At 33.0% G+C, this 16,544-nt stretch overlaps 4 protein-coding genes across 4 annotated transcripts in view; 3 read left to right on the forward strand and 1 right to left on the reverse strand.

The window, feature by feature from the left end:
* Positions 1–1,558, forward strand: part of LOC111431822 (10 kDa chaperonin 1, chloroplastic-like) — a 2,448-nt gene extending 890 nt beyond the window's left edge. The window contains exons 4-5 of the mRNA XM_023068524.1: positions 103–155; positions 1,065–1,558. Of these exons, the coding sequence (XP_022924292.1) occupies positions 103–155; positions 1,065–1,119 (108 nt within the window). The 3' untranslated portion in view covers positions 1,120–1,558. The remainder of the gene's footprint in view (positions 1–102; positions 156–1,064) is intronic.
* Positions 1,559–3,355: 1,797 nt separating this feature from the next.
* Positions 3,356–4,921, reverse strand: LOC111431823 (E3 ubiquitin-protein ligase ATL4-like). Its single transcript, XM_023068525.1, has one exon. It carries the CDS (start codon positions 4,919–4,921, stop codon positions 3,884–3,886), a length of 1,038 nt encoding a protein of 345 aa, XP_022924293.1. The 3' UTR covers positions 3,356–3,883.
* Positions 4,922–9,130: 4,209 nt separating this feature from the next.
* LOC111432026 (ATP synthase subunit delta', mitochondrial-like) lies at positions 9,131–11,858 on the forward strand. The gene is made up of 2 exons (XM_023068816.1): positions 9,131–9,513; positions 11,294–11,858. The coding sequence occupies exons 1-2, from the start codon at positions 9,256–9,258 to the stop codon at positions 11,636–11,638; spliced, it is 603 nt and encodes a 200-aa protein (XP_022924584.1). The 5' UTR covers positions 9,131–9,255; the 3' UTR covers positions 11,639–11,858.
* Positions 11,859–15,601: 3,743 nt separating this feature from the next.
* Positions 15,602–16,523, forward strand: LOC111432014. Its single transcript, XM_023068806.1, has 2 exons — positions 15,602–15,870; positions 16,140–16,523. Exons 1-2 carry the CDS (start codon positions 15,746–15,748, stop codon positions 16,324–16,326), a joined length of 312 nt encoding a protein of 103 aa, XP_022924574.1. The 5' UTR covers positions 15,602–15,745; the 3' UTR covers positions 16,327–16,523.
* The last annotated feature ends 21 nt before the right edge of the window (positions 16,524–16,544 follow it).

Below are 16,544 nucleotides of genomic sequence, written 5' to 3' on the forward strand. Positions count from 1 at the left end.
TTTTTTTTTTTTTTTTTTTTTTTTCTTTCTTTTGTGTTATTGAACTCATGAACTTGATTTTAATGCTTATTATTGGCATTTTATGATGCTTTTGGATTTAAGGTGGTTCCTCAAGCTGATAGAGTATACTCGTTCGTCTTGAGTAGCGCCCTGAGGTAATCTCACGCTCAACAAAAATTGCGAATGAATTTGTAGAATTTGTTTGATGTATTGTCTATTACCTTCCGAGTTATTATATCCGATATAAATGCTTGTCAGGTAAGTCGTTTGGTTTGGTGGAGTCATCATATTGGCTTGAATATTCTCTCAATTATTTATGGTCCAGCTTTGCTTTTCAATTATTGGGTATCATACCACAAATGTGCTGCAATCAAGAATGCGGATGGATGTTGCTTTTTAACCATATCTTTGATTGTTAAAAGTGGAAAAAAAAAAAAGAAAAAAAAAACTCGTTGACTCAGAAATCTGATCATAGGTTTAGTATGGATTATAAATTTGTTTGAATTGAGTTTGTCTATGCACCATTCCTCTTAGAATTGGATGTCCAAAAAGTTCTTGGCTCAAAAAATCTGGTCATAGGGTTGGTTGGTTTAAATTATTACATCAATCACTGTATGAGACTGTTACTAGAGATGCTTTTGTAGGAAACATGAATGGTTTGGCGACGCATCCTTGGAAGTCTTGGCTTCTAAGTTGTATCTTGCGTGTTAGCTGACCCTCTTATTCATGTCATAAAGTCTATTCATGTTCATCTTTCTGCTTTCCCTGCACATTATTTTTCCTTCTGCTTCTCTCCATTTCGGATTTCGAAATGAAAGCAATGAATTAAATGAGCTATACTCGGGATCAAGATACAACCGTAGTAGCCTCTCTTAGTTCTACTTTAGTTATAACCTCCTTATATTCGTTGTTAACACATAGCAAACAAATTCGAATGAGCGTAATTATTATTTTATCTATTGAGCTATACTCAATAAACGAACCCAACTTATAAATTTAATGATTGATTTCTCGATTATATTATATTTTTAGATTGATTTGGAATGTTGGTGGTGGTTTGTCAGCTGGATTTGGGCACAGATTCTAAGCACTGTTTCTGCAAAGCTGGTGATTTGTTAGCTGTGGTTGAGTAGAGAAGCTTCCTCCAACACTACAATCAGATCAACATCAGATATCTTCACTCAGATTAGTTCTCTTCCCTGATTCTCATTTGCTTGTTGCTTCTGCAATATCTGATCTTTGTTTTTTGTCTTTATTGCTCTGTGTGATCCGTATAAAGATATCAGTTCTTCTCATTAGGAAAAATACCTTAAATTATATTTTAAAAATTACTCAACCTTCAAAACAAAGCTGAAGAACATCAAGAATAAATGATTTTTTTTTATACTTTTTTTCCCTAGAGAATGTAAAACCCTTTTCAAATAAATGAATAATTTTGGTCTAATTATTGATTTTTGGATAGTTTGAGTCATAAAAATTTAGGAATAATAGGATTCCATAAACTTAAAGACTTTATGTAATTCAAATTATGTTTGATAGTTCTTTTGTTTTTACTAAATGTCTATCCTTTTAGTAATTGTTTTGATCCAAAAAGATATTATATGATTAAGATTAAAACCATAATTCATTTGATTGTATAAAACAATTAACAAAATCCAAGTCAAATCCCACAGATCTAACTAATTTTAATATTCAGTTTTTAATTTGAACGGTTCTTAATTAAGAATATCTGCAAAATTCCACCAATTGACTTCCATACTTTATTCCCAATTTTGCATGTGGATTTGTTCATCATACAACCTTTCTAAGGTTCTTTTTTGTTAGGAAAGGATCGATACATCATTAGATAATGATCCTTACAAATAATTAAATAAATAATAACCTCAATAATACTTCATTTATAAAAATCCTTAATTAATTTTTTTTTCACAATTTTTATTTCTTATATTTTATGCTAGTTAAATTATGGTCTCATTGATTTTATAAATACGACTACTAGAAATAGAATTAATCCAATCTTTATATTATTCAATTTTATGGTAGGGTATGAATATATATATATATATATATTTTTTATTTCTCCATAAATTTAAAATTTAGCTTCAATATTATTACCAAATTCTTTTTCTTTTTTTTTTTTTTTGTCGAGAATAGAAATTAGAAACTCCATTTTTGGCATTATAAATTAAGAGAAAAAAATACGGAATTGGAAGCTGCGGAATGTGCAGATGAAAACAGGTAGCCGCCTTGGATTGTTTTCCAAATCCAAACTAACTGTCCCAATTCAACTACTTTGTTTTTTCCCCCTTTCACCTTCTAAAAACCAGTCACCAAATCGTTTATATTTCCACTTTTTATTTATTATTATTATTATTTTTGGCTTTAATAAGCAATAAAATATTTTCATTTAGAAATATTCAAAGCCAATCATATGAAAATTTATTCAAGTCTTTTTTTTTTATAATTTTAACTTTTAAAATATAAAAGAAATTTGGAAAGCCAATCCCACATGACTCAGCAGAATTAGTGGCTGAGATGTGAGTTTTATTTTACTTTTTTTATTTTCAACCCTTTGACAATGGATTTGTCAACCATTTTATTTATTTATTATTTAACTTTAATGGTTATTTAAATAATGTATTTGGTTTATTTTCTACTAATTAATTACTTTTTGGAATTACATAGAGACGAAATCCGTACATGGCAACATTCATTTTTCTTTTTTTGGAAAACGTAAAAAGTGAATTTTGCATGTGACAAATTTAATTCCCAAAATTCAATTCATTTGTACTATCTGTTATTGGTTTAATTTATTCTGACTCTTTTCATACCTTCTTGTTTTTCTCAATAAATTCTCTTCCTTTTTCTTTTTTCTTTCCATTTAAATTCTCATGAATATCATAAAATTAAGAACTTTGTGTTCATTTGTTCCCGAAAATTTCAAATTTATAGCTTATAACTAATTTTAAAATTTATTAAGTGCTTATGAAAAATAGGATTATAAAGTTTAACCTAGAATTCTTTCTTTTCCCATGAAAAAGTAAGCCCAAGAATATCTGTATTTGTGAAGAAATAGGAAGAATGTGTATACAAATAAGACCTATCATGGAAAACATGAAACATTCTCAAAAGAAAAAATGGAGAATTAAAGGAGAGATTTTTGTTTAGCTGATAGAAGTAGCTTAAAGAATCTGAGAAAGCCCAAGGGGGTACCTATAATCTTGGCCTCTTTTTATTTTGAGCAATCCACTTTCCTATTTTCTTTTCTTTTTTGGCTTACAATTTCCACAAGCAAGCAAAGCAATGATTCCTAAGCAATTGGGACAACATACCATATTGCTCTCATTTCCATCAGTGTTTCTCACCGTACACTAAATCATTCATTACATATCAACAACATTTTACACCATAATTAATTCAGGAAATAATTGAAATAAATAACGAAAGAAAGAAAGAAAGAAAGAAGAAATGGAATTTATATATGTATGTGGAAATTTAAAAATAAAAATTCAGATGTGTATTGCCAAAAAGGCCCCTGATCTGCTAGCGTTTTTCATGAAATATGAGTTCACTGTTGTTTATTGGCTTCACTGCCACGATGGGAAACTTTTATTTACTTTAAATCTCAGCCAAACGAGGTAGAAGGAAAGAAGGAACAGAAAAATCTCACCAATCTTTTTGAGCTTTTGATTAAATGCCAACTAGGTGATATTTGGTGTATTATTACCAGCTTTAATCTCAGCCGTTGACATAATCAAAAGGATCAAAAAGAAGGAGGAATCTTGACCGTTCGTTTTCAATAAGGAAAAATTGCGTACCGGCCGCCGATAACCAAAATTGCAAATCCTCTGCGTTGTAGGGTAACTAGATGTGATAATTACGATCATACCCCTGAAAACCATCGGAATAGCTCGCTTATTTCTTCTCCGACGCGACTGTTCTCCTGTTCCCAATCTCCCACGACGGTTACCTCACTCCGACGGCTACTTCCAGTGAAGAACCTGCCGGAGCCTCGGAATGACAGTGCACGAGAAGAGACGGAATTGGAGAGCCTGTCGACGTAGTCCTTCAGCCAATTTCTTCCCGAGCCGACTTCCGCTGCTAGGCTTTGCTCTGTAGACACTGCCGATACGGGAGCTTCGATGTCTTCCTTATCGGAGACGCTTCTCCGGTGCGCATGAGTGAAGTTTACTTCAGAATCTTCTTCCACGAAATAATCGAACGATCCTATCGAATATGACCTCCTCCCTTCGCCGGACTCGGAAGGGATCTGTCTGCGGCTAATACTGCCAATCTCGAGCCTGAAACTGTCTCCGCCGCGACCTTCGGCGGCGTAGGATGCCATAGATGCCTTCATTACGTCGGATTCGGAGGCGAAAATGGCGGAGCGGCAAAGAGGACAACTCTGGTTCGATTGAAGCCAGGTATCGACGCATTGCGCGTGAAAGGCATGGCAACAGAGAGGAAGAAGACGAAGCTGATCCTCTGCCTCAAATTTCGACAAACAAACGGCGCAATCGGCTACGGCAGTTGAAGAACGGCGCGTGACGGAGGAGAAAGAGAACAGAGGAAGCGAGTCGATCGGAGAGAATGAATTGGTACATCGAACAGCACTTTGCTCAACTGGAATGATGTGGCGCCTAGAAACAGACGACGACGAAGACGTCGACGACGATCCAGGCACGGCAGAGAGGCGGAGAAGACATCGCCGGTTAAGGTATCGAAGAACGAGGCAAAGAATCACCGAAGCAAAAGCAGTCAAAGCGAGAACCGTAAGAATGATTAAGATGCTCGGACTCAGATTCTTCAAAGAAGAAGAGTGACTCACGACCGTCGCCGCAGGGAGAGGAGGAGAGGATGAAACGTAGTCAATGATGGAGCCTCCAAAGGCGTCCGGCAACGGCGGCGGTGGAGAAGCCATTGCAGCAATTTTTCTTGTTTTAGAGAGAGAAAACAAAAAAATGGAGGAGAGGGAAACAAAAATGGAGGAGATGGAAACAGTATAAATGCCGCGGTCAGTTTTTTTGGGCAGGTCTCTCGGTTTCCTTAACCTTAAGGGATCAAAGAGAAATACACGTGAGATGCACGTGAGAGATGGATTGAGAAAAACAAGTGACACGTATTTATTTATTTATTATTATTTTTTTTTGGATATGCGAGTGAGTCGGATGGAAAATGATTGCTAATTTTCTTTAATTCATATATTATTAAATATTTAATTTTAAATCTAATTATTCCAACTTACATTTTATTGAAATTTATTATAAAAAAAAATACTAATTTTCAAATTTTATAGTAATAACAATTAATAAAAAAATATTAAATTTAAAATTTATTTAAAATATATAAATTAACATATTATTATAGAAAAAGTCTTATTATATTTTAATCTAATGTTTTTCAGATTTTTTTTTATAAAAGAAAAAAACAAAAACTTCAATTTTTGACTTCTTCCCCTTTAATTTTGTTCTATTGAATTTACTGAAATTTGTAAAACTCACATGCATATAAAATTTAATATAGCTCATTGTCAACTTTTAATTTGAATAATTACCTTTCTAAAAAATAATAAATAATAAAATTAATCTTTCTATATATATTATATATTATAATTTATAGGTAAAATTAAAAATAGAAATGTATTAAAACTTGAAAAAATAATCATGCGAAAACTCTATAATTCTTTAAATGATTGGATAGTTCCGACAAATAAATATCATCGTTCAAAGAGATGATCGAGTACACGAAGAATTATTTCATTCACTCGTTTGATTTATATATGATGTAATATTTTAAAAATAAAATTAATTTTGTTTATGAGTTTGTTTTATTCACACTTCTTTGGAATATTTTGGAGTGAACAAGAAGTAGTCTATTACTTGTATTTTTCAAAGCTGTTATAATGTTTAGTAAGATAATCAAAAGTAATCTTTAAAAAATAATCAAAATATTTAAAAAAATAAAATTAGCTTTAAAATACTAATTTTTATTAATCATGAATTATACGTAGGTTTTTTAGACTCTTTTTTTTTTTTTTTTTTTTTTAATATTATGAAGTAATAAAACTCCCCGTTTTAACTCATTTTTTTGGTCTATTTGGTGGTGTAGCATTTAATACGGTTAATTTAATTTCACACCTGCCAATGTTCATTATTTTTAATTAAATAAAATATAGGTGTGAATAATAAATGCATCCCTAGGGTTTAACTCTACACATGCCCGCACCTAATCCTTTCTTAATTAATTTCTTTTATTGTAATTAAATAAATAAATATATAAATATAAAGAGGTAATATAGCGGATAATTAGGAAGATAATAATAAAAGTAATCGCATTATTAAGCTTGTAATCCATCATTATCTTTCCTTAAACTTTTTTTTTATTCCTGAAATTCTCGTGGAAACCTTTCTTTTAACAGACGCGTCTTAAAACTTTGAGGACAAATCAGGAAGGAAAAGTCCAAAAATTACAATATCTATTAGCGGTGAGTTTGAGCTATTACAAATAGTGTAGAGCTAGATACCGAACAGTGTGCCAGCGAAGATGCTGGGTCCCTAAACAGATAGATTGTGAGATCTCGTATCAGTTGGATAAAAACGAAACATTCCTTACAGAGATGAGGAAATCTCTCCTTAATAAACACGTTTTAAAACATTATCGGTTGACGTTGAAATTGAAACTTTGGAAATGATTAATTAGAGGAAAGAAAAATGATTAATAATATAAAGTAATTAAAATAAAAGCGTATATCCAGGATTCTTATTCTCTTAATTTAGTAAAAAAAATTAATCCATAAACTCATCATTACCTGCGTTGAAAATTAAAAAATTAAAATAATAATAATAATAATAAAATGGAATTTTGACAGATCAAAAATGTTGTTTTGTTTCCCATTTCCACGCACTTGGGATTCTGTGTATTCCATTGCTTCATCGCCACTCCTCCCATGTCTCCCTTTTCTTACCTTAAACTATTAATTTTTTTATATTTTTTTTAATATTAAATGTTTATTATTTTTATTTATTTTTATTAAATTACCTTTCAAATTTGTTTTTTTTTTCTTTTTTTCTTTTTTAGGGTAAAAATGTAAAAGAAATGAAATTAGAACGAGAAGATTGTACGAGACTCTACTCTGACTTTTTATTGGTTCCTCTCAACCTGCTTTTTTTTCCTCATATCTTCAAGAGAGGAGCCGAGTAACGAGGTGGTCCCGAGAATGAAAGCTCATTCCCTCGTGCTCTCGAACTCCTTAATATCGGAGGTGAAGCCTAGTATAGCCCGAGTAGAGTTTGACGTTCTCCGATTTAAAGATTGAGGTGCTCTCATTAAGTAATTTTTTTAATTCACTTTTCCCGCTCAAATTTAGCGGTGTATTAAGTTTCCAATGTTGCCCTTTTTCTTATGTGATAACCAAAATGGTGAAGTTTTTTCCATAGTGAATTTGCGTTTTATCTTTAAAGTTGATGCTCTCGAGTTATTGATTTTGTGTAAAATCAAGCGTTGAGAAACTCGTTATATACTTTTAAGAGTTCGTGAATTTGTAACACACAACATTAAAGAAAATAGAATCAACAAACATCAAACGAGTGATATTGTAAGTTACGAGAAAAAATTTGATCTACCACAACACAAGAATAGAGAACAAAACGGATCCAAGAAGCATGAAACGAAAACGAGCCAACTCAAGTAGCTCGAGGCTAACCAGAAATTTAGGTTGCATTTGGTTTAACTCTTAGGCTCATTTAGCATAACGATAGACAAGTTCAAAGTCAAACCCTAATAAGGTTCGAGACTGATGCCACTTCATCCACAATCAAGACCGCAACGAATACCGAATACCGTCATTAAATTTTAATTATTTGGAATTAAAAGAAAAAAAGAAAATAAAGAAATATTATAAGAAGTTTCCACGTAGGACAGACAAAGATATGCGGAATTTTTACTACAAATCCCTTAAATATTTGGGTTTAATAGTCAAAACCAACATTATCCATTAGTTCACCAAAATCAATGTTTATCATATTGGATATAAGTACAATGGGCGTTCACCAAAGACATTCTAATATCATTTTTCTTTTTAAATAATTTTTACCTCCAAAATTGTCGGTGATGTCCCTCGTGTCGAGATTTAATAACATCTTAGGCGATACTGTACCAATTCAGTTCAACCTTTAACAAAATCCGACTAATCTATCGATAAAATTTATTTATGTGAAGCGACATGCCACGTGTTAAGATTTAATACGAGCTCGTACGACATTATACCAATCGAACTCGATATTTAGCAAAAACCCAACCGACCCATCGATAAAATTTATTTCTTTAAATGACGTGCCACGTGTCAAAATTTAAATCGTATAACAATAGGTTGTTCGAAAAGAAAATAGCATTAGGTAGATAGTTCCCCTAGCCTCTAACATATGTCATTCATTTCCAATGTCTTATCAATTTAATATTAATGTGAAATTGCTATACCAACTCAAATTTGATGCCCATTGCCCACACAATTTAATGGTCAAACTAACCCACCACCATGCAACTATAATATATATATATATATATATATATATTTAATTAAAATAAATTATGGAATTTGACGTTTGAACGATATATAAGAATTAGAGGTGCGCGTGATATTATTTACAACGACATAATTTATTTCAGTTTTAAAAATATATTTAAAATAATTTATATAATTAATTATACACTGATACTCTAAATGATGTCATAATTTTCTTATTAATATATATATATAATTAAAATAAATTATAGAATTTGACGTTTGAATGATATATAAGAATTAGAGGTGCGCGTGATATTATTTACGGCGACATAATTTATTTTAATTTAAAAAATATATTTAAAATAATTTATATAATTAATTTTACACAATTAACTTAAACAGATACTCTAAATGATGTCATAATTTTTCTTTTATTTTAATAATAAATTCTCCGCTATATTTTTTAAAAAATAAAATTTTTATTATCTCGGTCCTTAGAAGAAACCTCCTGTTGGGCCCAAAGCCTAATAGGCCCACAAAAGGAAACTCATTATGGGCCCAAAAGAAGTATTGAAAGCCCACTAAAATAGTGAAAGAAGGCTGTCTATGTGGCTCCGATTCGCAATGGTTTCGGCAGTTCCGACATTTTCTCAGCTTACAAACAGCGCCAGCGGAACCCTTTCAGTTCTCTTTCTTCTTCTTCATTTCTCTCCGACCTTGCGAGAGCCGAGCGACACATTACACTCTTCGCCATGTTCCGACGAGCTTCCAGCCTTTTGGCCCGTTCTCATTTCTCTGCAAGGACTAGATCCTTCTCTGCCGATCTGCCGGCGGCCTCTTCCACCGACGATGCCTTTGTCGCCGCCTGGAAGAAGATGATCCCTAATATTGATCCTCCTAAAACTCCTCTCTCTTTCATGTCTCCTCGACCTGCTACGCCTTCTTCTATCCCTAGTAAGCTCACTGTCAATTTCGTGCTTCCCTATGCCTCCGAGCTCTCGGCCAAAGAGGTTAGAGTTGTTAATGAGTTTTTTTTTTTTCTCTTCTTTTTTTGTGCGTGTTTCAGGTGTTGAATATTGTGTATGATCATGCATTTTTGCTGTATTTTATTTGATCTTCTGTCAAATTTTCATTTTCTTGTTTTGATACTAGATTAATTTTTAGTACCAATTTTTATGTGAAATTATGAGTCCTTGATTGCTTTGAACCTTCGTAATTATTGCAATCGAATGTTAGGGGAAATGATCAACGTAAAGTAAGAATTTCAATTCCGTGGTTGCAAATGCTGAACTAGAAATGGATTTTATCCGGCTCAGGTCGCAGGAAGCCTGTTTATTGTATTCTCCACTCTCGATATGAAAGATGAATTTCCTTAGATAATGAGTGCGGATCATGGATTTGATTTTCTTGTTTTTGTTTTGAATTTGGTCTATGGCATCGCTTCCCTGTACTGTCTGATCAAACTGGAGGATGTTTGGCATTTCTCTTTTTATACTCATGGACATGGTGATGCTCAGATGAGATCATACAATTACTGCAAATGCCATGATCTTCTCTCATGATCAAGGACCCTCCAAGTGTCATTGTTATGCAGTAAAAAGAACTGCTAAATCTGCTTTTCCGGTAGCCTAGGCTTGTTGTACCCAATGCTTGTGTCAGTAGTGTTAAGATTTAGACCAAGCTGTGCAGAAATTAAGGTGGTCTTTGGTGCTTAGTTATTGGGGAAATATCCTCTAACGGGTAGCTACATATTCTATCTCGTCGGTATTAAAAATCCATGAGAGGCTACTAGTGACAAGAAACCCTGTTCATTATAGTAGCTAAAGAACATGTACAAAAGAGATGAGGATCAAAGGGATACGAAATATTAAAGAGATCACAGACCTTCAATTCGTTTGAATAACAAAGGGAGAATGACTACAAAACAATTTAGAGGCGAAATGCCATCAAGAGGCTAGAAACTAAGTCATACCAACTATTTCTCTCAAAGATTCTTTGGTTCTTCCCATCGCCCGACCCAAATAAGCAGTGAATGGTACATTTAAATGGATATGAGTTGATTAAAAAGAGAAGAGTATGTTGTCTGTAAACTTGGGCTGCTAGAAGTTACTCAAAGTTTATGCTTCCAAGTTTATTATGATTATTGTCTGGCATTGATTGGACGTAATTGTTCATTTCTCTTCCCCAAGTGACGAGAGGTTGAATTTTTTCTCAAATTCAAATCCAATTTTTGTATTTGGTTCAACTTCTAGAAAGACAAAGTGTGAGATCCCACATCGGTGGGAGAGGGGAACGAAGCATTCTTTATAAGGGTGTGGAAATTTCTCCCTAGTAGACTGCGTTTTAAAAACCTTGAGGGCAAGCCTAAAAGGGAAAACCCAAAGAGGACAGTATCTGCTAGCGGTGGGCTTGGGCTATTACAAATGGTATCAGAGCCAGACACCGGATGGTGGACTCTGAATGGGGGTGGATTGTGAGATCCCACATCGGTTGGAGAGGAGAACGGAACATTCTTTATAAGGGTGTGGAAACCTCTCCGTGATAGACGCATTTGAAAAACCTGAAGGAGAAGTCTAAAGTGGACAATATCTGCTAGCGGTGGGGCTTGAGCTGTTACATAGAGGTAGATTCTAATATAAAGGTAGATTCTAGTGGGTCAAAGGCTTCACACTTTCATCTTCAGAACTGCTATGCTATGATAAAATATCCAAATTGCAATGGAACCCAAAATTTGCAGTCAGATCATCTATTTCTCGTCTCAAAATTTTCTTCTCCCCCCATTCTGAACAGGTTGACATGGTCATCATTCCAGCAACAACTGGGCAAATGGGTGTTCTTCCTGGTCATGTTGCTACAATAGCAGAGTTGAAGCCAGGGGTTCTATCAGTGCATGAAGGGAACGACACAAAAAAGTACTTCGTCAGCAGTGGTTTCGCATTCATCCATGGAAACTCATACGCTGACATAATCGCTGTCGAAGCTGTACCCGTAGAGCAAATCGACACCAGCCAAGTACAGAAGGGTCTTGCTGAATTCACCCAGAAGTTAAATTCTGCCTCAACAGACTTGGAGAAAGCCGAAGCCCAAATCGGCATTGACGTGCACAGCGCCTTGAACGCTGCCATTACAGGATAGTTTCCTCTGCTCGTAAACTGGCCTCCCTTCTGTTTATCTATTTCCAATTGTATGTTCCTCCATAACACTGCCTCATTGACAGTTTGAGTCGTCTTCGACCCGACCATCATCTTAAGCTTACCTGTCTGTGTTGAATTTGAAGTCATTCACAAATAATCATAGCAGGATGGTTTTTTGCTTGGCCTTGTAGCTGCTCACAAACATGGAAATTTTTTGAAAAGCCTTTACTGATTGATGCCTTATACAGAAATTATAATAATCTTAAATAAATAAATTATATATATATATATTTATATATATAATTTGTAATGTTTATGGGCGTTGGCCCAAATTGAACGTGGGCTTCCTATTGGGCTTTGGTTGAGCCCTGGGCCTGTTGGGCCATTTGGGCCCCTTAATTACATAGACAACTTGGAGCCCATCATAGTCTGAACAATTCAATTGGGATTCACGTTTGGTACAATTTTGTATATTTATTCAAATGTTAGCTATATAAATCCATAAATATTCTTCTTTGACCATACATTTTTAATTATTTATTTTAATTAAAAATAATTAATTAAATGAAGAGATTATATAGCTAAATATTCACCTTGAAATTAATAGAATAAACATAAATTTCTATATTTAAAATTGTTTTACAAATGACCAGATGAATTATTTTCAGAATTTCCAAATACGCCAATATAGTTCAAAGTATTTAAAAGGAAACACAGCTCTCTCTATTAAACTGGTTATATATCTTTTTATTTATTTATTTATTAAAAAATACAATAATTATTATATGCTTAAAAAAAACAAAGAAAACGAGCTGTCGAGACATTGAAACATAAATGTCCTGTACCATTGAAACCCCACCTGTCTTTTGCAATTATTGTTTATTTAATTTAAAATTTATTGAGAATTGAAACGTAAATGCCCTTATCACAAACCTACACGTGGATATATATTATTCGCTATTATTAAAAACTTATTCCACATTGACTTAAAAAAATATTTTTGAATTTTTAATTTCCGAACTTCACATGAAATATAATCCTCCCGATCTCATATTTTTAATAATTTAAGTTCTTTATTTATTAGTCCATGCTCTCAACCGTGGCGCAATCTTAACCGTTGATCTTCTGCTTTTTGGATTCCCGGAATCTGCATGTCCAGTCGTCTCGAATCATCGCCACGTGTAACGGGCAGCTTATTATTGGCGAGGGTGACTACAGACCGCTTCAGCCCGAATGGATGCGGGCAGATGGGTGTGGGCCCCACAGGACAAGGACCTTGAGAACCGAGCCAGCGAGGCTACGGGGTCAGATGGGGCCCACTGCATTGCTGGCGTTTTATCGTCTTTCTCATTCTCTTTCTGGGTCCCACCATCCAGTCAGCTCCAAACCCTCTTTTTGATTCCATCCACTTTTTTTTTTTTTCTCTCTTTGCTCTTTTTACCTTTTTGCCCCTCTAGTTACCAATTATGTCGTTTTGGGCCCACTGTACATTTAAGGAACGAAAACGGCTGAAAGAAGTTATTCGAGATAAGCCGAAGACTCTTTTTTCCATTTCTCTCCCAACTCTTTCCACCTAATTACTTCAATGCCATTAACTTCCAAATTCAACAACGTTAATAAATTTCTCCAAAGCTATGGCTCTATTGTAATTTATGGACTTCATAAGGGTAAACTAAAATTGAGATGAGCTAAGCTCACATTATTTGCAAAAAGAGCCTCCAACTTTATGTTAATACCTCTTTTTGCCTACATTTTCTTGGTATTTATTATTATCACATTCATTCGTGATACTGACACTATAATTTCCCAAGATTTTATCCCAATATTTTATTCAGGTCCCTCACATCACCATATCAATTTGATTTCAAAGTCTTAAACTATTTTTTAAAATAAAAAAATTATTACTTTCTTTTAAAATATACCGTTTAAACATTGAAATTCACGATACACTAATTATTATTCGTGATATGATATTTCTCGACACGTCATTCATTATATCTATTTTATTTTAATATATATTCATTATTATTTAGTAATAAATCGATGTTTACAATGTTAATTATACCTATTACATTTAAAATAAATCTAATAAATGGTTGCTAAATGAGATATATTAATTTACTTAATATATTAGATTAAAAATATTATTAGGATCGTATTTTATTTTGTTATATCTATTTTTAAATATTTACTTTTATTTATCATACTTTTAATAAATATTAAATTAAATCGAAAAATAGTCCCTAGGGCTATTTTCTTTATACAAAATATATTCAAATAATTAAATTTGGTCAAAATGATAATTTTTTAAGGACTAAATTAAAAAAATTTTAAAATAATATTTTGATCAATATATTTATTTATTTATTATTGACTACGTAGAAGTATCTTTATACTAAGAGATGTTAACTTGCGGGATAAGCTAATAATTAATTGCAAAATTCCAGCTGTCTCAATTATTAAATAAAAATTTATTAATTTTATAAATATTATGTCGTTGTTAAAGACATCATGGTTTGTTATACTTGTTCCACCGGAGAAGGAACCTTTGAATAATACTCCTAACTCAAAAAAAAATAAAAATAATAATATACAGCCTCCTTGTGATTATTCATCTGTTTCGCATGTTTCCTGGGAGGACATTGATTAATACCCAAAAAAAGCCTTTAGAGATTAGTCTAATTCTATATCTGTTTGTTCTATTTGCTCGATACTGAATGGATAACTCAATCAAGTAACTCGGGTTCAACAAAAGATTCCATTTTTCGAGAAAATAAGGGGTTGGAAAAGATAATCGGCCCCTTTCATTTGCTTAACCTAACTTTCGTCCAAATATTCAGATTTCTACGTGACATTGAATTTCATTACCATAGCCGGTGTAAAATATTAAAATAGTCAGTGTCAAATATTAAAATACTCGTTAATGATCCATACCTTATTATATTTTAAAATATCGTTAAATATTATCATATATTGTAATGTTAATCTATTAGCAAATTAAGAACTCGTGCATAATTGAAATAACAAAATAAGCAATATTCACACGATAAAATTTAAACGAAAACGATACAAATATTCATTGAATTAAAAAATGTTTATTTTATTGTAATTTACATTAATAGTCATTTTCAACCCATTTAAATACCCCATGATTATGGAATATTATGCAATAAAAAAAAATAATGGAATATTATATTAAGATTTGCAATACAGGACCTACCTGGTTCTGTTTTTTTTTTTATATATAAATGCGCACTCCCCCACTTGACGATAAATATAGTAACTTTTGGGGTGAAATGTGGAATATGAAAAAGATGGAGGACCGAATTCTAAAATTGATAAATAAATAAATAAATAAAGTTTTATTTTATTTTGGCCCATCGGGTTTGGGAAAAGGATGCATGCACTTATGTATGGCCAATGATTTTCACCCCGGAACAGGGAAAACCATCCATTAACTATTTATTTATTTTTTTATTTTATTTTATTGGGCAATTATCCGCTGCTTCGCATGCTGCAACCAATCAAAATCCATGTAATTTATACTCTACGAATTGTATTGCTTTAAAAAAAACTAAAATCAATAATTGTATAAATTTTATAATTTAATTAATAATTGTATAAATTACTAATTTTCATAAATTTTAGGATATTCATTTTATTTAAGTAAATTTGAGTTTATTTTTATAATAATAATAATAATAATAATTTTGAAAATTCGAGTTTGAATTGATTCCCTCTTTAAAATGGCTGTGTTTCAGCTGTAATTAAGTATTATTATGTATTTATATTATCACTTGAATTAAAAAATAATAATTAAGTATAATTTTGTTTGATACAATATTTAATTTGATTAAATGATTGAAGAAATTTGTTCATTTGGTCCACATCATCTTGTTATCGTAGTCCGCGAGGCAGGGGATTCCACCACCTTCTGGCAGAGCAATATAAATTGACCCGAGTACCCAACCTTTCTCCCTCCCCCCGGCTTTCCATTTCCTCTCATCTTCTTCATCGTATCTTCTGCCCTAGCTCTAAAAGCTCTCGAATTCTTGCTCAGTTCCGGCGATTTTTTTAGCAACTTTTAGTTTCTTCGCCTTCTGTTACTATGAGAACTGTGCCGCTGTTCTACGCCGGCTGCGCCGATTTCCTTCTCCACGAACCTCACTTCCTCGAGGCCTGTTCCCTGTGCCGGAAACCGCTCGGACGTAACTCCGATATCTTCATGTACAGGTCCGTTCAATTTATCATTGCCTGAAGAGCTTCTGTTTTTGTTGAGTTTTAATCGAGAGTTCTTCGTCTGGTTACTGAGAATTTGAGGCTTGAGTATAGTCGAATTAGGCTTAGATCGGATTTATGTGGTCGTTTTTGGTTGAGGTTTGATAGAGTGATGGAAAGTGGTTTAGGTTGAACTGTGTTTAGATCTAACAGTTTTTTCAGTCTATTTGTTCTGATTTGGAGGTTTCGATCTGAGAATTGATAGTTTCTTTACTGTATTGCAGAGGAAACACTCCATTTTGTAGCAAAGAGTGCCGGCAAGAACAGATTGAAATCGACGAGGCGAAGGAGAAAAGTTGGAGGCGCTCTTCTTCTTCTTCTTCATCATCTTCCTCTTCGAACACTCGTAGTCACAGAAAACAAGAAGCTGGCGAGAAAGCTGTACGGTCCGGCACCGTCGCGGTGGCCTGAGATCTTCCAGTTTGAATCGGAAAAAAAAAATCACCTACAGAGAAAAATGCCTTTCCCAATTTGGAAAAAAATAAATTGAGTTGAGTGGATGCTGAGAAGGAAGTTTCCATTGCCAGCACAAGGACTCGATTCTTAGAAGAACAAGATAATACAGAGGGAGATTCGGTTCATAACCTATAGATCTCTAAATGTGTATACAAAAAAAAAAAAAAAAAAAA

The sequence above is a fragment of the Cucurbita moschata genome, unplaced genomic scaffold (assembly GCF_002738365.1).
Source record: "Cucurbita moschata cultivar Rifu unplaced genomic scaffold, Cmos_1.0 Cmo_Scf00037, whole genome shotgun sequence".
Taxonomy (NCBI): Eukaryota; Viridiplantae; Streptophyta; class Magnoliopsida; order Cucurbitales; family Cucurbitaceae; genus Cucurbita; species Cucurbita moschata.

Coding starts and splice junctions, on each gene's coding strand:
- LOC111431823 (XM_023068525.1), bottom strand. CDS start 4,921: ATGGCTTCTCCACCGCCGCCGTTGCCGGACGCCTTTGGAGGCTCCATC.
- LOC111432026 (XM_023068816.1), top strand. CDS start 9,256: ATGTTCCGACGAGCTTCCAGCCTTTTGGCCCGTTCTCATTTCTCTGCA. Junction 9,514..11,293: donor CCGAGCTCTCGGCCAAAGAG/GTTAGAGTTGTT, acceptor CATTCTGAACAG/GTTGACATGGTCATCATTCC.
- LOC111432014 (XM_023068806.1), top strand. CDS start 15,746: ATGAGAACTGTGCCGCTGTTCTACGCCGGCTGCGCCGATTTCCTTCTC. Junction 15,871..16,139: donor TCCGATATCTTCATGTACAG/GTCCGTTCAATT, acceptor ACTGTATTGCAG/AGGAAACACTCCATTTTGTA.